At 57.9% G+C, this 21,488-nt stretch overlaps 3 protein-coding genes across 10 annotated transcripts in view; 2 read left to right on the top strand and 1 right to left on the bottom strand.

Annotated features, from left to right (window-relative positions):
• The window catches only part of MYO1H (myosin IH), a 115,945-nt gene extending 114,624 nt beyond the window's left edge, over nt 1-1,321 (top strand). For all 3 annotated transcript variants that reach the window (XM_089322894.1, XM_051835869.3, XM_089322895.1), the window contains one exon: nt 16-1,321. In XM_089322894.1, coding sequence (XP_089179020.1) covers nt 16-39 — 24 coding nt within the window. In that variant the 3' untranslated portion in view covers nt 40-1,321. The remainder of the gene's footprint in view (nt 1-15) is intronic.
• Nucleotides 655-20,665, bottom strand: KCTD10 (potassium channel tetramerization domain containing 10). 4 transcript variants are annotated; one of them, XM_051835871.3, is made up of 7 exons: nt 20,625-20,665; nt 16,527-16,740; nt 9,017-9,186; nt 6,691-6,777; nt 6,344-6,396; nt 5,025-5,220; nt 655-3,077 (listed from the first exon to the last, which is right to left on the bottom strand). In XM_051835871.3, exons 1-7 carry the CDS (start codon nt 20,625-20,627, stop codon nt 2,853-2,855), a joined length of 948 nt encoding a protein of 315 aa, XP_051691831.1. In that variant the 5' UTR covers nt 20,628-20,665; the 3' UTR covers nt 655-2,852. The 4 variants fall into 4 exon arrangements, with proteins under 4 accessions (XP_051691831.1, XP_051691832.1, XP_089179022.1 ...); XM_051835872.3 differs by having other exon boundaries at nt 6,691-6,780; XM_089322896.1 differs by lacking the exon at nt 20,625-20,665 and adding an exon at nt 19,862-20,005 and having other exon boundaries at nt 6,691-6,780.
• A 140-nt stretch (nt 20,666-20,805) lies between these two features.
• The window catches only part of UBE3B (ubiquitin protein ligase E3B), a 47,390-nt gene continuing 46,707 nt past the window's right edge, over nt 20,806-21,488 (top strand). For all 3 annotated transcript variants that reach the window (XM_008251359.5, XM_089322892.1, XM_070066019.2), the window contains exon 1: nt 20,806-21,464. The gene's annotated coding sequence lies outside the window, so the exon portion shown is untranslated. The remainder of the gene's footprint in view (nt 21,465-21,488) is intronic.

Below are 21,488 nucleotides of genomic sequence, written 5' to 3' on the forward strand. Positions count from 1 at the left end.
GTGCCTCTGCCCCAGGTGTCGGTCCGGAGGAAGTCCTGATGGAGGATGGCACCTGACCCCTGTCGTCGCCGCTTCTGCTCCTCCTCGGGAATTTGATCCGGTTAGCTGTGTCTGCAAGGAAACCTTCCAGAAGCTGGAGGACAAGGCTCGCGGCTGAAGAAAGTAGCGTGTTCACTGCAGCCTACACCCAGCCTCTCCACGGCCCTGCGGCACTCTTCAAACACCTGCTTCCAGGAACCAACTTGGTCAAGGGGGAGTGGCTTTAACGTCACAGACAGGCCCTGCCCTCAGCGGGCACTTCAACACATACAGATAGGCTGCCCCGGGCCCCATTCTGAAATGTCACGTATGGGCTAAGTAAATGAGATTTTATAAAGCTCCAGAATTTGAAGTTTGCTTTAAATGGATTTTGGTTAAGTGTCTTGGGTCCCAGGTGGTGAATGGAGCGAGTCTTCCGTGCTAAGAGGAGTCCCCCCTCCACCCCCCCAACCTCGAGCCTTCCCTGTAGTGTTCAGGCTTGAACAGGGCAGCCCCAGCACTCCTCTCCGCCTCCCACCCGAGCTGTTCCAGGCAGGGAGCAGGATGCAGGACCCCACCTCACCCTCTGCACTCTCACCCCCACTGGGCATTGCTGAAAAGAGCCAGAGGACACACTGGAACAGAAGCATGATGCTTTTATTTTACATACGTCCACGATGCTTGTACACAGACAGTGACTAGTGCAGGGACAGAGGGAAATGACACGAAGATACGCTACGGCGGCGACTTTGGTGGAGCCCGAAAGCCAGGAACCCAGCCCCTGGTCACCACAACCGGAAGACTTATTCCAAGCAAACGGAACTTGTGTAGATCAGACCAAAAGCTGTTTCCTTTTTTAAACTGGAAGCTAACACAATGCAATAAAAGCTTACTCTTTACCAAATCTCAGACCAGTGTTTTACTTGGACGGCTCTTAAATAGGAACAGTAACTTCTGCTCCTAGTGCTGGCGTGAGAAGAATCGAATCCTTTTGCAGTACACTGGATTGCAGAACTTGGACCAGCCACCACTGGCTGCTGTCGGCTCCAGGCCAGATGCAGCTTCGCAGTATCGTTCACCATGGAATGTTTTACAAACCTGTTCACGTCCCAGGGAGGCCAGAGACAAACCCGGAGACGTGAAGGTAGAGCGAGCTGCCCGAAATGTTAAGCCACAAGGAATAAAAGCCAAACAGATCAGATTGTCCACAGACACTGAAAAACTAGAATGCACACAATGGCTTTTCTTTTCCTACACAAAACAGAACTGACATCCACTTTGACTTTCTACAAAAATTCAACCCAAACGGCAGGGCTGGTGTTCAGAACTTAAACAGTAGAAAATATTTACGAAACGTTGTTTTGTAAGCCCCCTTTCCTTAGCACTTAATAAAACCCAAACGGCCTTGTAGAAAAGTTTCCCCTGTAACAGGTTAAAAAGCAAATACCCCGTAAGTGATTTGTAGGTTCAGTCATGATTGCAGGCTTTGCTGCTGGGTACAAAATAGAGGCGTCCAATTGTCGCAGGGAGGGCAGCGCCAACAATGTCCCCACTGTAAGAACCAACAGTTTGGGCCTCACAGGGTGTCAAAGGCTGCCCACGTTAATACCTTTGGTATAAACAGTCACAATTCCCTTGAGAAGCAGACAGAACCATCCACGACCTGGCACACACACACTCTCCCATGGCCCTCTAACTGCTCTACCTCATCTAGTCTCAACCACCCATACCAGTCATGACTCGCTTCTGCTGCTCCGCACGCGCAGAGGAAGCTGGGAGGTAGGTCACTGAGAACATCCGTCCGACACGGCACCGGGCCGACAGCCGAGCTCCAGCGCAGGCTGCCGGTGCCCACGAGCACACATCCCACCCACAGTCACACACATCCCCTAAACAGACACAAACGTGAACGCAAACCAGACCCAAAGGTATCTGCACACCCCCTCTCAACCTGCTCCCTGGAGGCCACTCCATTCTGCACAAAACTCCAACACGAGAAGGGGCTCCCCAGGGGCAGGTGGTGTGAGTGGGGGTCCCCTTGGGGCAGTAAGCCCAGCGCAACAGGGAAGGAGCGGCCTCGGGGGAGCAGCAGTTTGGAGCTCCGCCTGGAATGGGTGGATTAACAGGAACGTGGCTGGAGGGAACACGGAGCTGGGAAGGGAGCTTGGCCCTCACTGTCAGGGAGAGCTCAGCTCCGGGCCAGATGGGGCGGGACGCGGCCCAGCCATCACCAGACCAGAGCCCAGTCACGGCAGTGAAAGGTTGGCTCCTTACACCAGGCTTTGCCCTCAGGAACAGCAGTGTGGACGCACGAAGCTCCTGGGGTCCTATTCCCACTGCTGCCCGCTGCAGGCACACCACACTGCAGGGCAGGCATGCAGAGCAACTATGGAGCCTTGTGCTCGGTCACCACGCACAGGAGCCAGGCTGCGGGGTCACAGGTCAGGAAGCGGGCGGCTCCCAGACACCTCTGCCTGGCACGGCCGGCTGCAGAACCTCTCAGAGCCGTCAGACCGCAAGAACTCGGAGGCCGGAACACCCACAAATAAATACTGCAGACAACAGCTCTCATGGCAGGCAGGCACGCACTCGCACTCACACTCCTCCGAGAACTCAGAGGGCCTGGCCCAGAGACCTGCTTCCTCCAGAAAGCAGAGGCATTAGAAACAATAAAGGTGCAGATGCCTGGGTGAGACAGAATCACGTCACCTGGTCGAGAAATAGCAAAATATCATCCAGTTTGTTACAAAAGTATCCGCAGACTCCAGGGGCAGGGTCTGAGCGAGGCGGGGAGGGCGGCGGAGGGCGGAGGGCGGCGTGGTCCGCTTGCCTGCTCACTGGTGGAGGTGGGCCCGGTCGTCGGGGCGCTTGATGTGGATCCGTCGCACGCGCTCAATCCGCTCCCGCTCTCGCTCCTCATCCTCGTCCAAGTGGTGGGAGCGCCCGGCGGCCCCGCCCGTGGCCTCCAGGAGTGCATTGTCAGGTCCCCGGCCATCCTGGGCCTCATACAGCAAAATATTCAGGGTCTCCTCGTAAATTCTGGCTTCAGGGAACTCCACCTGTGTCCCCACAGAACACACGGCAGGTCAGGCAGTGTAGGGCATATACACACACACACACACACACACACGCAAAATGGCAGGTGGACGGGGGGGGGGGGGGGGGCTAGAATCTGAACGGCAAACTAGCGGCGAGTTTACTCTCCCATCTGCCCCGCACCATCAAGGGCCCATGCGGGCTCTGCCACACCATAAGAATAGGTTCTCTCTGGAAGCTGTCTGCTAACAGACACACCCACAGCCGGGCCCACATCACATGGTTCCAGAACCCCTCTGCTCCCTCTAAAAATCAAACTCTTTGTATTTTACAGCTTCATCAATAGGATGATTATCGTTTTAGAACCATGAGCAGAGGTAACCCTGGTATATATAAGAAAACCAAACCCGGACCCAGTGGAGGTCTAGTTACAGGAAGAATTCACAGCCCTAATAAACACAGTTCACAGGAAAAAAGAGGCAACGATGTAGCTTGCCAACGTGCAGACAATCCCACTTCCCTGTGAACCGTGCCTTCTTTGTAAATTTTTCTTTCTTTGAAAAGCAGAGTGACAGAGGAAGACATCACTCCCCACACGCTGGTAACAGGACTGGGCTAGGCGGGGGCCAGGACTCCATCCAGATCTCCCGTGTGGGTGGCAGGGAGCCAATCTCCCAGCGCGAGCATCAGCAGCAGGCCAGGCAGAGGCAGGACCTGAACCCAGGCCCTCAGACACAGTGTGCAGATGTCCTGAACAGTGGCTTCACCACTGTGCCAGACGCCCAAAACCAGCCACCCTGCCACCGCCACCGCCACCCTGCCTTTCAAACTTGACAGAGAACTCTCATCTGCTGGTTCACTCCTCAAATGCCCACAATGGCTGGGGCTAGGCCAGGACCTCAGTCCAGGTCTCTCGCATGGGAGGAAGGGGCCCGCCTACTTGAGCCATCATCTGCTGCTTCCCAAGGCCGGCACTGGCAGGAAGCTAGAGTGGGACTCAAACCCAGGCACTGCAATACACGACCAAGTGTCCTAACCACAGGCCTAACATCCCCTCCGCACCCCCGCCCGCTTTGAGGAAAAGAACCCCAGTGTCGCTCCTTTCCTGACTACCTTCAGAACACCACGTGCGTTTGAAGATGTGTTCCGAATGCCTGTGAATCAAACAGGCTGCCCAGCAACCCCCGTGTGGGCAGCGGAGAGGAGCAGACACAGACGGAGCAGGAGTGGCCAGGACTTGGGGCCACTCCAGACCAGTGACGTGTACACACATCGCAGTACTAGTCTGTAGATGACTGAAATTTCCTATAGTAAGTTTAACAAATAATAAAAGACTCTTTTCTACTAACTTCCTCGTTTGCTTTTCGCTTGAGGCCAGCTCCGAAATCCTACAGAACTGGGTGCTTCCCAGAGTTGCAGGGACAACAGTAGCCTGAGCAGGTGACCAACACACGGTGCAGGGTGTCCAGAGGCGGGACAGTCTGCCCATGGCCGACCTACTGCTTGTCACTGCTAACCAGGCCTCTCTCAGGACAGGCTGAGGAAGAAGTAACGCGAGCATATCATGACTGCAGGCAGAGAGGCCCAGCTCGTTCCTGCGACGAGCAGCAGCTGATGGAGCCAGGCTGGCAGGACGACGCAGGTTAGAAGCTTCTGCCACCCGAGGGAGAAGACGCTGGCAGCAGGCTACACACACGGACAAGACTAAGTCTGACTCCACATTCACAGCGCAGGGACTGGGTACCATGACTGTCGACTCGCTAGCATCAGAATGCAAACGCCAGTCTGTGTCCCCAAGACCCCATCTGGACTTTCCCAGGGCTCAAAGATACCGTGTCTTAACAAGTGAGCCACTGTGGGGCAAGGGAAGCATCTCACGAACCTCCCCTGCTGCGTTCGGCTCCCATGGATAGCAGCTCTACAGCGCGCATTCCCGAGCAGCACTGGGTGCCGCCTGCCGAGGCCCTCACCTTGGTCTGTTTCTTCTCGGTGGCGTAGACGATGGAGGTGCAACAGACTTCAGCGATCTTGCGGCCCTGACCGTAGAAGGACCAGCAGCAGATTTCATCCCCAATGACGTCCTTTATGAAGAGCACCCGCCCGTTAAAGCGCAGGGACAGCTTATCAAACAGTTCAATGTTTTTCAACATGTTGTCGTCAGAATTGCTGTAAGAGAGCATTTGACAGGGTGGCAGCAAGCCCACGGTAACTGGGCCCTTCCACACACAAGGCCCTACAGGGTCCGTGCCCTGAACAGCCCATTTCAATCTGACAATGACCCCAAGAGCAGGGCTCTGCAGCTCCACTGCTCAAAGAGGCAAAGCCGGGGTCAGAGTCAGGTAACTGAGGCCAGGTCTGGCCCCCGAGCCTGTGCTCCTCACGAGGCGCCCCGTAAAACCCGAGAGAAAACACAGAAGATGTGGTGCCTCCAGACACAGGGAGAGCGCCAGCTCTCCCCCTACCCCCGCCCCCCAAGGAGCGGAGGAGCACTAGTAGAAACGTCCCCCCTCATCAGTTCATAAATTCTCCCGCACCCTCGGGTTCCTGATTAGCACCCCATGCTCCCAGATCCCCGCAGATACTGCTCCTGGCAAGTATGACGGCGCAGCCACTTAGGGAGTCTGGCAGGCCCCCCAGACTACGCCCCGGGCTATCACGTGACCCGGCCGTGCGCTGCTCAGCGTCTACCCAGGAGAAACGCAGCAAGTGTCCACAAGGAGCCTCGCACGTCAATGTTCACAGCGGCACCACACACAACAGCCAAGGAAGGCATGGAGGCAACTCAAACGTCCATCACACGATGAATGGGTAAACAAAATATGATGGAATATTACTCTGCCGCGGAAAGCAATGTTATCAAGCTGCAGTGTGGATCAATCTGGAAAACATTAGACTACGTGAAGGAAACCAGGCCCAAAAGGCACATGGATTCCATTCACATGAAATGTCCAGGAAAAGCAAATCCGTCGAGACGGAAAGGGGACTAGCGGTTGTCCACAGCTGGAGGTGGGGAGCGGCTGGGGGCAAATGGGGAGTGGTTGCTAATGGGTGCAGGCTTTCTTTGTGGGCGGTGAAACCGTTCTGACTTTAGAGGGGTTGAGGACTGCACAGCTCTGCATACACTACAAGCCCCTGGACTGTGCACTGAGCAAGGCGGGCTCTGCGGGCGTGCAACTCTCGCTTTCTCCAGAGGCGGCCACCTCGCTGCAGGGAAGGAGCGGCCGGCTCGGGCGGCAGGAGCGGGGGCTCCGCCCCACGGGACAGACATCTTTGCTGGCTGCCGCCTTACCTGGTATACGAGTATTTGTTGTTACTTCTGTTGTACAGCAACTTCACAGCTGGCTGTGGGTCATTTTGAAAAAGGAAGAAGAGAGTTACTTGGCGTGCAGGTGCAGTGAGCCACTGGCTCCCCTCAAGGTCGGGGCCCTGCCAGGAGGCAGCGAGGCAGCCACAGACCAGCAGAGCTTGCTGGCATGACCCCACAGCAGGGGGCCCACAGATGACCTGTCACTTCCCATTCTTAACTTCGTCTCAGGCCTGGTGGGAGCGACAGCGAGTTTTATCTTACAGCTCATTCCGAAGCACGGCTGTCACTTCCAAGAGCAAAAGAAACCCCACGGGGCGCCTCCCACGTACCTTATTTGAAGTCGCTATGAGCTTTTGCTCCTCCTTGGATGAGGTGATGACGGGAACCTTGCAGAAAGGCTCGTAAGTGTCTTTGTTCTGCTGGAACAAAACACGCTTTCAGCCAAGGAAGCCTGCCTCGCGCCGAAGGCTCCAAGGCGCGCTCCGGCGAGGGCGCGTCTCACCACCCATGAGTTACGGCAGGGGAAGGTGAGTGCTGACTTGGCCAGAGCTGCTGTCTGGCTGGGGCTGCCATATGCTAGGGTGCTCAGAAGACGCTACCGACGAGGACACATTTTCCACAGCTCAAGAAGCCACTCGAAAGTCAACCCTCAACGTGGCAAATGAAACACGGTCTAGTCAAATGCTCCTACAACACCACTGTAATGACGACAGAGGAACGAAAAGGGGACACAGCCGGGAGAGACGGAACAGGAGAAGTGAGGTCAGCACACGAAAGGCCTGGGGCAGATGGCCAAAGAGCGACCATCACGGAGGTGGAGAAAGCAGAAGGTGGCAACGGCAGAAGGAAAGAACGCCGGGACCCTTCAGGGAACGGCCCTGAGGGCTGGGGGCCGGGGGCCAGGGGCAAGGGAGCCCGGGCCGGCGCAGAAGCCCCCGGGCACCTCCAGCCCCAGCCTCTTCCAGAAAGCTCCTCTGTCCAGCAGCAGTTTGCACAGCAGAGGGCGGGGCTGAGCTGCCAGCAGAACACGTGGGATGCACCATCCATTCCACTACACGCTGGGCGCCCCAGCCCCCTCAGGCAGCAGGACAGGTCTGGTCCCACAGCAGACAAGAGGGGAAGATTTCCATTAAAAACAAGGCTCAGAGAGTAACATTTGGGGTCCCCACTGAACGAGGCAGCCCCATCACCTGACAAGGAGACCTGGCCTCTGCTTTATCTCGACACAGATGGAGACCACGGCATGATGGGAGGGAAGCCTCTCCAAAATGAGACCAACCAAATGCAGACGGAGTGAGGGGAGAAGGCAGCCGAGAAAGGGAGCAGAGAGAAGCTGCGGAGGATCAGCGGGCAGCCGAGAGGAGTCAGGCAAGGCACCTTGGGAAGTGCGACTGCACACTCCGTCCGGCACAGCGTCCCTGGCACAGGAAAGCTCTCGGAAGTCAGGCACCTGAGAGCAGGAAGCTAGGACTCAGACAGGCCGAAGATAAAACTGAAAAAAAATATGTGAGAAAGTAGGAGAGAGAGAGAGGAAGTGGGAGGAGAGAGAAGTGGGCGGCCAGTCGTGCAGCTGTCACCCAGACTAACACTGAAACCAGACAGGGAGCCAGAGGGCAAGCTGCCAAGGCTCTGATGTGGCTCTGCAGACCAGAGACCAAGCCTCCTGTCTGAGGATCTGGGGCTGAACCAGCCATACGCTTAGAAACCCAAACAAGACGAGGCAGTCGCCGCGAGCTCTGTGACCTGAAAGCTACACGGGAAACAGAGTAACAGCCTGGGCTCTGTGGCTCGGTCCCCAGGGCTTACACGGCTCAGGACAGTGAGAACTGTAATACGCAGTGGAGAGCAGCACGGGCAGGTGCCTACAGTGTGGCGGGCTCTGGGCTGTGAGCCTAAATTCTAGTCTTCTATGGTGACTCGGGCAGATAAAAAATGAAAACCAAAAAGGCGAAAAATAACAGTATAAGCAGGTTATGTGGAAAAGAGAAAGAAGCAAACAGAAAAAAAGTGCCGAAAGAATGGAGAGACAGCCTTGGGGGCGAGGGTGGGCGGGCGGCAGGGTGTGCTGGTGCTTTTGGTAACAACCCTGCAGTACTGCAAAGTGATGGCCGTGCACTGCTTTAACACACGCTGGCAATGAAACAATGACAAAGCGAACGCTGCTGCAGCCTCCCGCAGATCCCCAGTGAGGTCGGCGGCTCCGGGCGAGGGTGTGTGGCAGCAGCAGTCCCCTGAGGAGTGAGGCACTGCAGGGACTGCCTGGTCTCGGGCTAGTCACACACACGTGGCGCCGGGAAGGCCCAGAGCGCCAGGTACACAGATCACACTCTGTAACAGCCCTCAGCCACTCTCCCCATTCTCGCCTCCGTCAGAACTCTGCTGGCCGTGCCCAGCAGCAGGGGGTCTGTGGGATTTTACCGTCATTAGGCCACCCTGACAGTCCTGCCCCAGTCCAGCTGAGGCGGGATCTCTGACAGAGACTGTGCCGGACTATGAACAATGACTCAACTTGGAGTAAGTCCCCAAGCGGGGTCTAGAAAAGTGGCCACGCCCCGGTGAGCTCTCACAACAGCTCAGCAGGGCTCTGCCGAGGGAGGGCAGGAAGGCAGCATGCTCCGCGCCTGGCCACTCTCGGGAAGTCGGGGTGACGCCTACTTGCAGGGCCGCCTGGCACTCCTCCAGCAGCCCCTGGACCAGGTAGTACTTGGCCTCTGCCAGCAGTTCCTCCATCTCCCGGCGGCTCTCAGGCAAGGGGACTGCCCCATCACGAAGGTAGTTGAGTATGGTACCAAAGTGCTTCCCACAGCGGTCAATGAGGATCCAGCCTGCAGAGAGAGGGGAGAGGTGGGGAGCGCTGAGCACAGCTGCGTGGCCGCCTGGTGCCCCGCATCTCCCAGGGAAGGTCGCGGCCCCGGCTGCCTGCCTCCGGCCCAGGGCCGCTCAGGCTCTGCCAGGCAGCGCTGCCACAGCCTCAGGGCCCTGACACAACCACAACTCCAGACAACTCAGGTCTGAGGCTCTCGCGGATGCCAGGGACCCCAGGCCTAAAAGGATGATCCTGAAGTACCCCCAAAACTCCACAGGGCAGCCCAAGAGGAGCCTGAGGTGCAGTCCTGGGTAACACGGGTCCAGACAGGACTTCCCAATACTGGGCGTGGTTTCTGGGGTAGAAACACCCCTCCCCCTTTCCACAACACTTTGTTCAGCCACTCAAATCACAGGGCCATTTCCCAAGGAGCACAGCCTTACCCCCACAGACTCCTGAGGGTGACCCCTACACACTCCCAGCACCAGCACAGGAAGTCCTCTCCATAACTTCCTGCAACAAACACGAACTGGCAGGGTCAGCTACTGGACGTAAAATGACGAGTGGGATGGACCTGCCTCAGACAGCTCGGTCACCATGGAAAGATGGACCCTGCTTTAGCAGACATAGGCAAACGGCTCGGGCACAATGAGCACCTCCTGGGTGGGCCTGGGAGCTGCCCTCCCGCTTCTCAGTAGGCTTCCGGGTGTGTCATGGGGCTGCACCTGCACCGAGAGCCCAAGCAGTCTCAGAATCCCTCCCTGGAAATGAGACAGTCCCCGGGCAGCACTTGAAGACAGAACTAGGGCCTGGGAAGAGAGGCAGAGAAGGAGCAGACACCAGCGGCCCCTTGAGAGAAGGCAAAGCACTAACAAGAGGCCAGGCAGCCGCCATGTCCCCCCTTCCCACCCAGCCTGCTGCCCCACGACATGGTAGAAGCTACCAGCAGGCAGGGCCATCGGGAGGCTCACGCAGACACCCCTAACCTGTCACCATCTCTGCTCCTGATTGGCCCCACAACCACCCCACCCCACCCCACCCCTGAGCTCTCTGCACACCCCTGAGCCCTGGGTCAGCGGCAGAGACAACCCAAGTCCAGCAGCAAATGCCTTGTTCGTCTGCTCCCGAGCCGGACCCTCCAGGCACCCTCTCAGTCTGGGGCACTGCTCGGGATTCTCTGTAGCAGTCACCAGTGAGTCAGATACTGGCTGTGTCTCTGCCTCCAGACCCTTGCACTTCGTCCTCCCACAATACAGCAGCTTCCTGAGGACTGCACGAAGGACCACCCACCCACCCCCGGGGTGGGGGCAAACACAAGCAAAGGTGGAGCTGGGATCAGATCCTGGTTTCCAGGAAGGAAGAGGCCCCCACAGGCACAGTGAATCCCACTGCCCTGCCAGCGGCGGCCACAGGCTCTCCCACCCGCTTCCGTTCACGTTACACACCAGCAACACCCGCACTCAGCGCCTTCCTCAAGGCAGATGCTCCGGGCCAGCGAGTGGCGTACTAAGTGCGGGAGGGCCTCAGCCCGGCCAGGGGAAGCTCGCGTCCCACTCCCAGAGGGGGCCGCTTCCTCCTGCGCCCACTCAGTGGCCAGGCAGGAACATGGCTACAGGGCTGCCTGAGCTCTGATGTTCCAAGTAGTGCCAGAAACCCCAGTTTCTCTGTGAATCTCTCGGTTTTTAAAGGATGGTAAACTAATTAGGGGCTGGCGCTATGGCATAGTGGGTAAAGCCTGCCGTGTGGGCATCCCATATGAGCACTTGAGTCCCAGCTGTTCCACTTCTGATCCAGCTCTCTGCCATGGCCTGGGAAAGCAGTAGAAGATGGCCCAAGTCCTTGGGCCCCTGCACCTGAACAGGAGACCTGGAAAAAGCTCCTGGCTCCTGGCTTCGGATCAGCTCGGCTCTGGCTGTTGTGGCCATCTGGGGAGTGACCCAGCGGGTGAAGGACTTTGTGCTGCAAGCTGCTGGCCCTGGCCTGGCCCAGCCCTGGCTGTTGCGGGAGTAAACCACAGGACAAAAGATGTCTCTCTCGCTGCCTTTTCAAATAAATAAAAAAAAATTTAAAGTAACTTTTTGTAAGTAGAAATTGAGGCTTTAAGGGAAATGGCAACCAACGCAACTCAGTTGCTGAGGGAAGACGACGTCTGTGCTCTGCCTTTGACGCGTGGACAATTCAGCTGCTCAGAACGAGCCAGGCCCTGAAATCCGTTTCCCCAGGGCCGGGCCAGTTTCCAGAAGTGAGCAGGCGGACCGTGACGCGGGCGCCTGCTCAAGAATGCCGTCAGGAAATGCTTGTGGCGAAGGAATCATACTTTGGACAAATAAGGGCAAAGGAGCCCGCGCTCTCTCCATGAGGTTTCAATTAGCATTCTGACTGAGATAGCGGGGTTGCTGTCGGAGCAGGACTCCGGCCCTGCGAAAGCTCAAATGTCGAGCAGCTCCTCGCTTGGGGGCCATGTTTCCTGCAGCCTCGGAGGATGGGGGCGATTCCCAAAGGCCAGAGGCTGGGACGCTTTGGACCGGGCCCCAGGGTGCCTCCCGGGATGGCAGGGCAGTGAAGACCATGGACCCACGCTGGGCGATACTGCGCTTCACTTCACTTCTGCCCAGCAGTCCTCTAAGGATGGTATCTCATCAGGGAGGCACGGGAACAGGAGAAAGCACACCAGCACACAGTACAACGCTGGGTTTACTGGCAGCACTCAATCAGCTACGGGTTGTTTTTGTTTTTTTAAAGGCACAGTGACACAGAAAGATGGAAGGAGAGAGAAAAAAATCTTTTTTTTTTTTTTTTAATTTGACAGATAGAGTTAGACAGTGAGAGAGAGGGACAGAGAGAAAGGTCTTCCTTCCATTGGTTCACCCCCCAAATGGCCGCTACAGCTGGAGCTGCGCCAATCCGAAGCCAGGAGCCAGGTGCTTCTTCTGGATCTCCCATGCGGGTGCAGGGGCCCAAGCACTCGGGCCATCCTCCACTGCCTTCCCAGGTCACAGCAAAGAGCTGGACTGGAAGAGGAGCAACTGGGACTAGAACCCGGCACCCATATGGGGTGCCGGCGCCACAGGCGGAGGATTAACCAAGTGAACCACGGCACCGGACCCCAAAAATCTTCCATCTGCTGGTTCACTCATTCCCCAAGTGGTCACAACAGTCAGAGCTGTGCCAGGCTGAAGCCAGGAACTCCATCCTGGTCTGCTACATGGGCGGCAGGGAGACGAGCACTGTGACTTCATCAGCCGCCTTCCCTGGCACGTGGGCAGGAAGCTGGGTCAGATGTGGAGCAGCCGGGACTTGAACCGGATGCCAGTATCGTAAGCAACGTCTTAATCTGCTGCTCTACCACGCCGGACCCAGCTATAGTTCTCTGACAGTGAGTGCGTCACGTGACTTATCACCACTGCTGGAGAACACCACACCGGCAGCATGCAGAAGGGGCAAGTCCCAGCCCCAGCAGGGCCTGCGTGGTGCTCAGGGCACCGACTGCTCTGGGGGTTGGGGACTGGGCCAATAGGCTCACTCCTCCCACTCCTCTCTCCGGGGATGCCAGACCTTCCCCTTTCCTTCCCCACCTCCCCAGGAGCTTTGATTTCCCCTCGCCACACTACGGCATTTATACACTGTTCTTTTGCGCTCCCAAACCTGTCTGGTCATGAAAGTCAAGCAAGGTCCTTGCTGCAAATTCAGAGTCCAGGAACCTGCCACACCCCCGAGTCCGATTCTCTAGTGCAGGGTCTCTAACCTCAGCAGGTCTGGCATCTTAGACCAGGTGACTCTTTGCTACAGGGGCTGCCCTGTAGCCCCTGGTAGCAGCATTTCTGGTCTCTGTTCACTCAATGTCTCTATTCACTCCCATTCCAGCCAAGTTGTCACAACCAAAAACATCTGTCAACATTACCAAATGATGGGGTGGGGGTTGGGGGACTGCAAAAAACCACCCTGACTGAGCACCACTGACAATGTAAACAAGCAATGTACAAACGCTGAGGTGGCAAAAGGCACTATTTCAAACTGAGGGCTGGAGGGGGGGGCAGTGGGGGGGGTGGCGGGCAGCATAGCAGATAAAGCTTGTGATGCCAACATCCCATCCGGGTGCTGGTTTGAGTCCCAGCTGCTCCATTCTGATCCAGCTCCCTGCTACTGCGCCTGGGAAAGTAGTGGAAGATGGCCCAAGTCCTTGGGCCATTGCAACCACGTGGGAGACCCAGAAGAAGCTCCTGGCTCCTGGCTTTGGACAGGCGCAGCAGCTCTGGCTGTTGCAGCCATTTGAGAAGTGAACCAGCAGATGGAAGATCTCTGTCCATTCCCCCCACTCCCCGTAACTTTCCCTTTCAAATAAATAAATAAATCTTAAAAAAAAAAAAGAGGTGCGACGTGGCAGGCAACATGACATAGCAGGCCTAGCTGCTGCTTGGGGTGCCTGCACCCCACAGCAGAGTGCTTCTGATCCAGCTTCCTGCTGGTGTGCACCCTGGGAGGCAGCAGATGATGCATCAAGAACACGGGTCCCTGCTACCCACACGGCTCCAGACTTCAGCCTGGAGCTACCGGGGACATCTGTGAAGTGAACCAGCAGATGGAAGATCAGTCGCTCTGCCTTTCAAATACATAAAAATAAAAACAAACTTGAAAAAAAAAAAAGCCAAGACAAGTCAGACTGGGAGTACCTACAATATAGAACCACCAAGAGCTAGCATCCTGAGCTCACACTCTGAAGCAACAAGGAAAGGAGAACATGTAAACAGGAACATTTCATCAGGCTGTTGTGGCCATCTGGGGAGTGAACCAGTGGATGGACGGTATCTCTGTGCCTTTTAAATGAATAAACCTTTTAAAAATTAGGTTTAAATATGTATTTGAAAGGCAGAACAAGAGAGAGAGAGAATCTGCTGGTTCACTCCCCAAATTCCTGCAAGTCAGGGCTGGGCCAGGCTGAAGCCAGGAGCCCAGAGGTCAGTCCAGGTTTTCCGTATGAAAGGCAGGCACCCAGCTACTGGAGCCATCACCTGCCGCCTGCTGCCTCCCGCAGGGCACGTGAGGATGCCAGGTCAGAGGGGAGTAGCCAGACTCAAACCAGAGACTCCGATGGGGGACGCGGCATCCTAAGCGCCGACCTGACGGCCAGAGGTGTGCCCCTTCAAGGGACATTTAAGTGACCAATAAACAGAAGATGCCCATGGGAGGACATGGCTGGAGCCAGGGAGTCCCGGGATTGGGAGCTTCAGCTTCTCTAGCCCCACACCACACTTCACTGTCAAGTCTCCACCTGCAAAGCATCAAGGAGGAAGTGCGGCAACACAGACACCACCACGCGCTGAGTGCTTCCTAGCGAGATGAGGGGAGGGCGCCCAGGTGATGACACAGCCAGGGCCTGGGGGTCAGATGCTGGGTGTACCCGGCAGCACCAGGCGAGGGTCATCCCTTAGTCACATGTAGAATGCGGCACCACTTGCACACCGTGTCCATTTAGGGGACAGGGCATGAGGCCTCCCGGGATAGACTTCCTGTGGACTTTCAAAGCTTCTCAGCCGCCTCTCCTGAGGACCCCTGAGTCCCGGCTGCTCCACTTCCCATCCAGCTCTCTGCTGTGGCCTGCAGAGCAGCGGAGGATGGTCCAAGTGCTCGGGCTCCTGCACCCTCATGGAAGACCCAGAAGAAGCCCCTGGCTCCTGGCGTCAGGCTCAATGGCTCAGCTCTGGCCATTGCAGCCATTTGGGAGTGAACCAGTGGATGGAAGACCTTCCTCTCTGTCTGTAGCTTTACCTCTCAAATAAATAAAAAATCTTAAAACAAAACACTTGCCCACAAGGCTGGCACCGTGGCGAAGCAAGTGAAGCCCTCACTTACAATGCCGGCATACCATACGGGTGTTTGAGTCCCAGCTGCTCCACTTCAGATCCACCCAGCTAAGGCCCTGGGAGAGCAGCAGAAGATGGCCCAAGGGCTTGGGCCCCGCAGCCCACATGGGAGACTCGATGAAGCTCCTGGCTTCAGCCTGGCCCAGCCCCAGTGATATGGCCATCTGTGAATGAACCAGTGGATGGGAGATCTGTCTCCCTCTCTGTCTCTCCCTAACTCTACCTTTCAAATAAAATAAATCTAAAAAACAAAACAAAACAAAACTCATCCTGGCAAGGTGGAGGCCTGAGCACAGAAAGCACAGGAAACAGGGAAGGCAGGGTCAAGCCAGGGTGTGGGCAGGCCCAGAGCTTAGGAATTCTCAGGCTGACAGAAGGACAAGGCCATTTTTTAAGCCTCCGGGGACATGTCCATTAAGCCAGCCAGGTGAGGCTGCAATCCCTGCCAGGTGCTCACGGACTGCTCCAGGAGGGCAGAGGCAGTTCAGGTAGGACTACCTTAAAACAGTTTCATGGGGGCTGGCGCTGTGGTGCAGCGGGTTAAAGCTGCGGCCTGCAACATCAGCATCCCATAAGGGCACTGGTTCGTGTCCCGACTGCTCTACTTCCAATCCAGCTCTCTGCTACGGCCTGGGAAAGCAGAAGATGGCCCAGGTCCTTGGGCCCCTGTACCCACGTGGGAGACCCAGAAGAAGCTCCTGGCTTCGGATCAGCTCAGCTCTGGCCGCTGCGGTCATTTGGGGAGTGGGCCAGCGGATGGAAGACCTCTCTTTCTCTCTCCAGCTCTACCTCTCTAACTCTTTTAAATAAATAAATAAAAATCTTTTAAAAATTAATTGCCAACACAATCTTCCAAAAGGAAAAAACATTTGCACTCTCGCACACACGTCGAATGTGTACTAAGTGCCGACAGCCCCACAGGTGCATCTTCCCAGGCGAGCACGAGATGTAGGGAGTTAAGCAGGCGGTCAGGGGTCAGCTGACACCACCCGGGGAGCTGGGTCAAACCCAGGTCTGGAGTTTTTGTCTGGAGGAAGATGCAGAGAAAGCACTTGGACTTCTCCAAGGTCTGAGTTTCACTCTGCAGACACAGAACCATCAGAGAGAACAGGGAGACCTGGAAGGGAGCAACCAGGGCAGTGGATCCAGCCTCCATCTCACAGAAGAGCAATCCGAGGCCTGCAATGGGCAGGTGACCTTCTCCAAGTCACACGGCCAATCAACACCGGAGCTGAGACTGCGGGGGCCCCTGGCCAGGTGACCCCTGCTGGCCTTCGGGTGTGGGCTTGAACATCGCCTCCTCAGAGAAGCCCTCCTTGACCACACCCACAGTCTAGACCAGGTCTACGCCTTACACTCAGGGTTCCTGCTCATCTCGGAAACACAGAGCACTTGTTGAAACTTGTACCTGAAGCAGGTGAAGCCCTCAGCTGCGAGCCTGCGCAGGGCCTACCTGCACCGAGAGGCAGACAAGCGTGTAGGGGGAGTGGGCGCTTACCTTCACTGTCGGTGAGCACCTCCATGCGCCCACTGAACATGGCCTTCAGCATGGTGTCCTGCTTGGTCAGCGTCTGCATGGTGGTGTAGTAGAGGGCCCCACCCACGTTCAGCTTCACATACTTGGAGCTGGGGCTTGTGCCCTTGAAGGAAGTGGTGCGGGTGGCAGCCGCTGGCACCGCTGAGCTCACCACACTTTCTCCTGACATCTCTTCCTGCCAGTGGAGAAGACACAGGTCATGATGTGGGCTGGGCTTACTCCTCACAGCCGGAGGGCTGAATCTGGGCTCACAGCGCGTTCTGCTTCATACAGACAGACATACACACACACACACACACCACCCTTAGCGCTTGCTCCCAACGCTGAGCACTCTGGAGAGCTAATAGCAAAGTCTGGGTTTCTGGCTTCTAAAGTCAGAGGCCAACTGGACAGGGGGCAACATCGGTGGAAGCTGGGAACTGGCTCCCCCTGGAGAGTGGCAGGCGCCCCACCCACCAGCTCTTGTATCAAGGGCCTCCTCCCCATCCACACCCAGGGAAATTCTCCCACAGCAGGCCCACGCACCGCCCAGGCCTCTGTGCTTTCTGACCGCCACGCACCACTCAACAGCTAGAGACGCCACCTTTCAGCTGAATTACCGAATACACTTGTAGGAAACTGGGATTCCAACTCGCACTCCCCACACTTCCCGTGCTCAGGGGGACTCTCTCAGGCTCCTGCAGACACGTTCTTGCCAGATGAGAGCCTCCCGCCCTGCTGCCATCCACAAGTCTCCCTGGTAGCAAGGCCGTAAGAAACGGAACACGCACAGCAGCCCAGACAACACTGCCCGCACCAGTGAGGGCGTGCGGAGGGGACAGTAAGGAATCTGCCCGGAAATGAAAATGCTTCGATGTTTTAGTGCCCTGCTCTGCAGACGGACGTCAGCTGGCATTCGGGAAGGTGCGCGCCTGAGGCAGACCAAGCTTTCCAGGTACACGTTGCCTTCCGTCCCGTTACCAAGCTATTTGGCATACGGCGCCGGTCTGATGGGACTGGGTCAGCGCCCCCAGCTGCACAGCCCCGCCCCAGGGGAGACCCAGAAAGCCCCTCCGAGGCCCTCCACCACAGCTGCACAGCCCCCGCCCCAGGGGAGACCCAGAAAGCCCCTCCGAGGCCCTCCACCACATGCAGCTTTTAAAATGCAAACAATGCTGGAGGATGACTGAGGACCGGACACCACCACGCAGGGAGGCGGTCACCTCCCAAAGCCAGGAGGGGAGTCGGCACTGAGCAAGGCGAGGATGCGGCTAAGTCCCCCTTGTGCTTTACCAAGCCGTGTGGAGCCAGAACACCCACGTCGAGAAAGGAGAGCCCATCTCCCTGCTTTAAGACGTGCAAAGAGTTCTGAAAAGACTGCAGGCAGCGTGTGGCTAAGGGCTTGGGTTTCAGTCAGGCCTGGGTCTTGTCTGAGCCCCTGGTTCTGGCACTTAAGGAGCTTAAGCGACCATCTGAAGCAGCCCCCTCTCGAGTCATGCCACCCTCACAGGCCCGCTGGCAGGGGTGGCACAGGCAGAACTCGGCTCGGACCCTCGTGCTGAACGAGCGCTCCAGCAGGAAACACTCAGCTCTCCCCTGTGCAGTTTCCAGCTCGAATGGCAGGCCGGGTGACTGAGCGATAACAGATCCCGTCCTGATCCAGCTGGAGACTCCAGGCTCGGTATCACCTAACCTGCGCCTCTCCGGAGCCTGCTCACTCCAGGGGTCAGCCGAGGCAGCGTAAGGAGAGGAGCCCCAGCTGGGACCACGTCCCTGCCAACTGGGGACACAAAGCAGCGGACAGTGAGCCTCTCGGAGTAACCCTCTCCGGGGAGCCGCCCCAGACGCCCGCCTGGGACCTGGGATCTGCTGTTCCACTTGTTCCAAAGGTTGAAATTATCAGTGACTGTGGAGAGGTGCTGCAGGGGAAAGCAAAACTGGTTCCGGGGAAGGGGGAGAGAGGGGGAGCGAGAACGAACACACAGCTGAGGATCTGGCTAGACGCCATCCACTCAGAAAGACGGATGCATTGCAGCCAGACGGCAGTGAGGGCGCCTGTCCTTCCCGGCTCCTCCCGTGGGGCTGCTGAGTCTAACAGTGGACATCGGGGTCATCTGCTGCCCCGGTCTCACCCTTGAAAATGCCCGTCTAATTGGTCTGGGGTGTGGCCAGATGCCTACAGCTTCCCCAGGTGTCTAATGCACAGCCAAGATTACAACCCACTGTTCCGGAGAGCCCTGTTCCTCTTCGTTCAACTACAACTAACACCTGGGTCGTGGGGAAGCCTCCCAGCCTCCTGTTCTGCTGGCCCAGTGAATTCCTGAAAAACCAAAGCCCCCAATTCAGAGCTTCGGGGCCGCAGGCAGGAAGCAACCGTAGGCACACCTGAAAAATTAGAGCTCAGCAGAAGGGGGGAACCTTGACTCGAGAGGAGACTCAGGCAGGTGCGGCCTGAAAAAAGGCACCAAATCCCCACAGATCCGAGCGTGAGTGTGTGTGTGTGTGCGCGCACATCCAGGTCGAGAGGCAGGCAGGTGGGGACTACAACTTCAGTTCCACCACTTCCTGCACGAAGCTCTAAGCAGGGGAAGCCCCAGGCTCGAAACTTGCAAAATGGAATTGTTACAGCTGCAGTCATCCAAGTTGTCCTCAGGGAAGGAGCGCTGCATGAGCCCTCAGGGGGACTTCCCTTCTGCCAAGCTTTGAGACCGGTGGTCTCCAGTCCTGGCTGTGCCCGCCAGCCCCAGTGTTCTGCAGGGGGCTCAGTCCCCACACTGCAAAGGCTCCTCGGGTGGTTCTGACGCTGCTTCCGGGGCTCGGCGCCACTGAGCTAAGGTGGCCAGCGAGCTGCATCTCAGAGTCCCCAGGGGAGCTGTGGCAGACCTCTGTGGGTTTTCTCACGGGGTGGGGCTCGAGGACACCGCACTCAGCCTGGGTCCAACACTTCCCCCAAACTAAAGGCACTGCCACAACTCCGAAAAGCCCGGCGCTCCATCCCAACCGTGCGGAATCCAATCAGCCACACAACCGGCCCCGCCTGGCATCCCAAAGTGGGTACTTGGAGGAGCTCCCCGAGTAGCTTCCTCTTCTGGCGTGTGGCACACAGCTGCTCAGCATCAAGCCCGCTTGTCGGAGGCGGAAGGAAAGCATCAGGGCTCTCTGACCCCGACCGCCCTCATCAGGGACCCACGAACCTCCTGCGGGGCGCCCGCGCACTTGAAGCAAACCCACAGGTGACCACACTCGGAGGCCCGCTGGCAGACCACCCCGCAGGCAGTCCTCCTTCTGCACAAAGTGGAGATCAAAGTCAGGCACACCTGGCCTCGTTTTGCTCCGACAGCGTCCAACAAGGAAACAAGCCAGAGGGGCTGGGCTGCTCTGTGCGCAACCCCAGCGAGCAGACAGACACTACCCCGCAGCTGAGAGGCAGCAGGTGCGACGCCCCGCGCTCCCGAGGCGTGGCCACCTGCGGCCTCAGCGGAAGTGACTGCCCCGGCACCCTGACCTCAGGCCCCTGGCATCCCTCCCCTGAACGCACACCCCAGCCTGCCGGCTCCCACTTTTGTCCGTCCTCCACGCCACTCGCCCTGCGCTCGGCCACACCTGGGACGCCCTCACGCCCACGAGATCCAGGCATCCCAGACGCTGCGCCCCAACTTGGCTCTCTTCACCCTCTCAAAACCTACCCGTTCGGCCTCACAACACCCCTCCCCCCGCCCCTATCCGCAGTTCTCCGCCCCAAATGTCTACGTTCATTGACATCTCTTTGTTCGCAGCGTCACCGGTTCCCGTCTCCAACCAAGCACTGCAGACCCAGAGACCCCTCCCCACTCACACACTCACTCCTCCAACCTAAGTGTTTTTCTCCCGGTTCCTAAAAAGCCGCGGACACCCCAAGCGCCACCCAAAGCCCTTCCCCCACCCCGGCCTCGCCCCCCTCCAGCCCCCCGGCTGCCTCTCCGATATCGCGACGCCCCCCATCCCACCCCCTCCCCTCGGTCCCTGCGCCCTCTACTCTGCCGCTTCCCGGCTCCCGCGGCCGCCCGGAGCCCCCCCGGCCGTGGGCACCGCCCTCCTCACCATGAAAAGCCGGAGGACGCCGGAGTCTCCACACCCGGACTGAGAGAGGCAGGAAACACCCAGCTCACGCGAGCCAGGGGCGGAGGCGGGGCCTGGGCGGGGACTTCCGCTCCCTGCACGCCACTTCCGCCAGGCCGAGAGCACCGTCTTAAAGCATCCGTCCGAGCCTTAGATGTCAGCCGCTTTCCTTCCAACTTCCACGGCAGGAATGGGTTCCGCTTCGTCTCGGCCGGGTCGGACTTGTATCCCGGCCCTGAATGCTTCGCTTTTTCAGCCTCCAGCTAGGAGGACAAGGTGCGGGAGGCCTCTCTTTCCGGGTCGAGTAGCGCTGCGGAACTGTTGTTTCTCGGAACTGGATAGCTGCTTCTAGGCGGAGCTGGGAGAGCGAACACCCGGGGCAAGATGGCGGTCGGGCCTCGGCCGCTGCCCCGGGTTTGGCGGAACTCGGGGGTACTGGGCTGAAGCGGTGGCAGCTGCGGGCCCGGCCCCGAGCGCGGGGGCTTCCGGCGGATAAAGGTCTACGGCCTGCGGGTAGCGAGTGGGAACAAGGCCGTCGGTTCTCCGGGTGGTGGGGCTGGGGACTTGGCGGAAGGTGGTTTGGGGCCGAGTCCCGGCCGGGCCAGCTCGGAGGGGCAGGTGCTAGGCGCTGGCCTCCGGGAGCCCGGGGAGTCTCTCCACGGCCCTTCCCACCTCGCAACAAACTTGGGGTGACAGATCTTTACAAGCGGACTAATGCTGGGAGAAAAAGACTTGTGGTTGTTGATACCGAGGAGAGACACCGGGTTTCGGGAATCGCCCGCACCGGAGTTCGAATCCTGTTCGGTTGCCGTGTAACCTTGGGTGAGTCCCCTCACCTCCGTGAGC

The sequence above is a fragment of the Oryctolagus cuniculus genome, chromosome 21, assembly GCF_051225735.1.
Source record: "Oryctolagus cuniculus isolate XC-2025 breed Fujian yellow rabbit chromosome 21, ASM5122573v1, whole genome shotgun sequence".
Taxonomy (NCBI): Eukaryota; Metazoa; Chordata; class Mammalia; order Lagomorpha; family Leporidae; genus Oryctolagus; species Oryctolagus cuniculus.

Coding starts and splice junctions, on each gene's coding strand:
- KCTD10 (XM_051835872.3), bottom strand. Junction 6,397..6,690: donor TCATAGCGACTTCAAATAAG/GTACGTGGGAGG, acceptor AATGACCCACAG/CCAGCTGTGAAGTTGCTGTA. Junction 5,221..6,343: donor AACAAATACTCGTATACCAG/GTAAGGCGGCAG, acceptor GCTCTCTTACAG/CAATTCTGACGACAACATGT.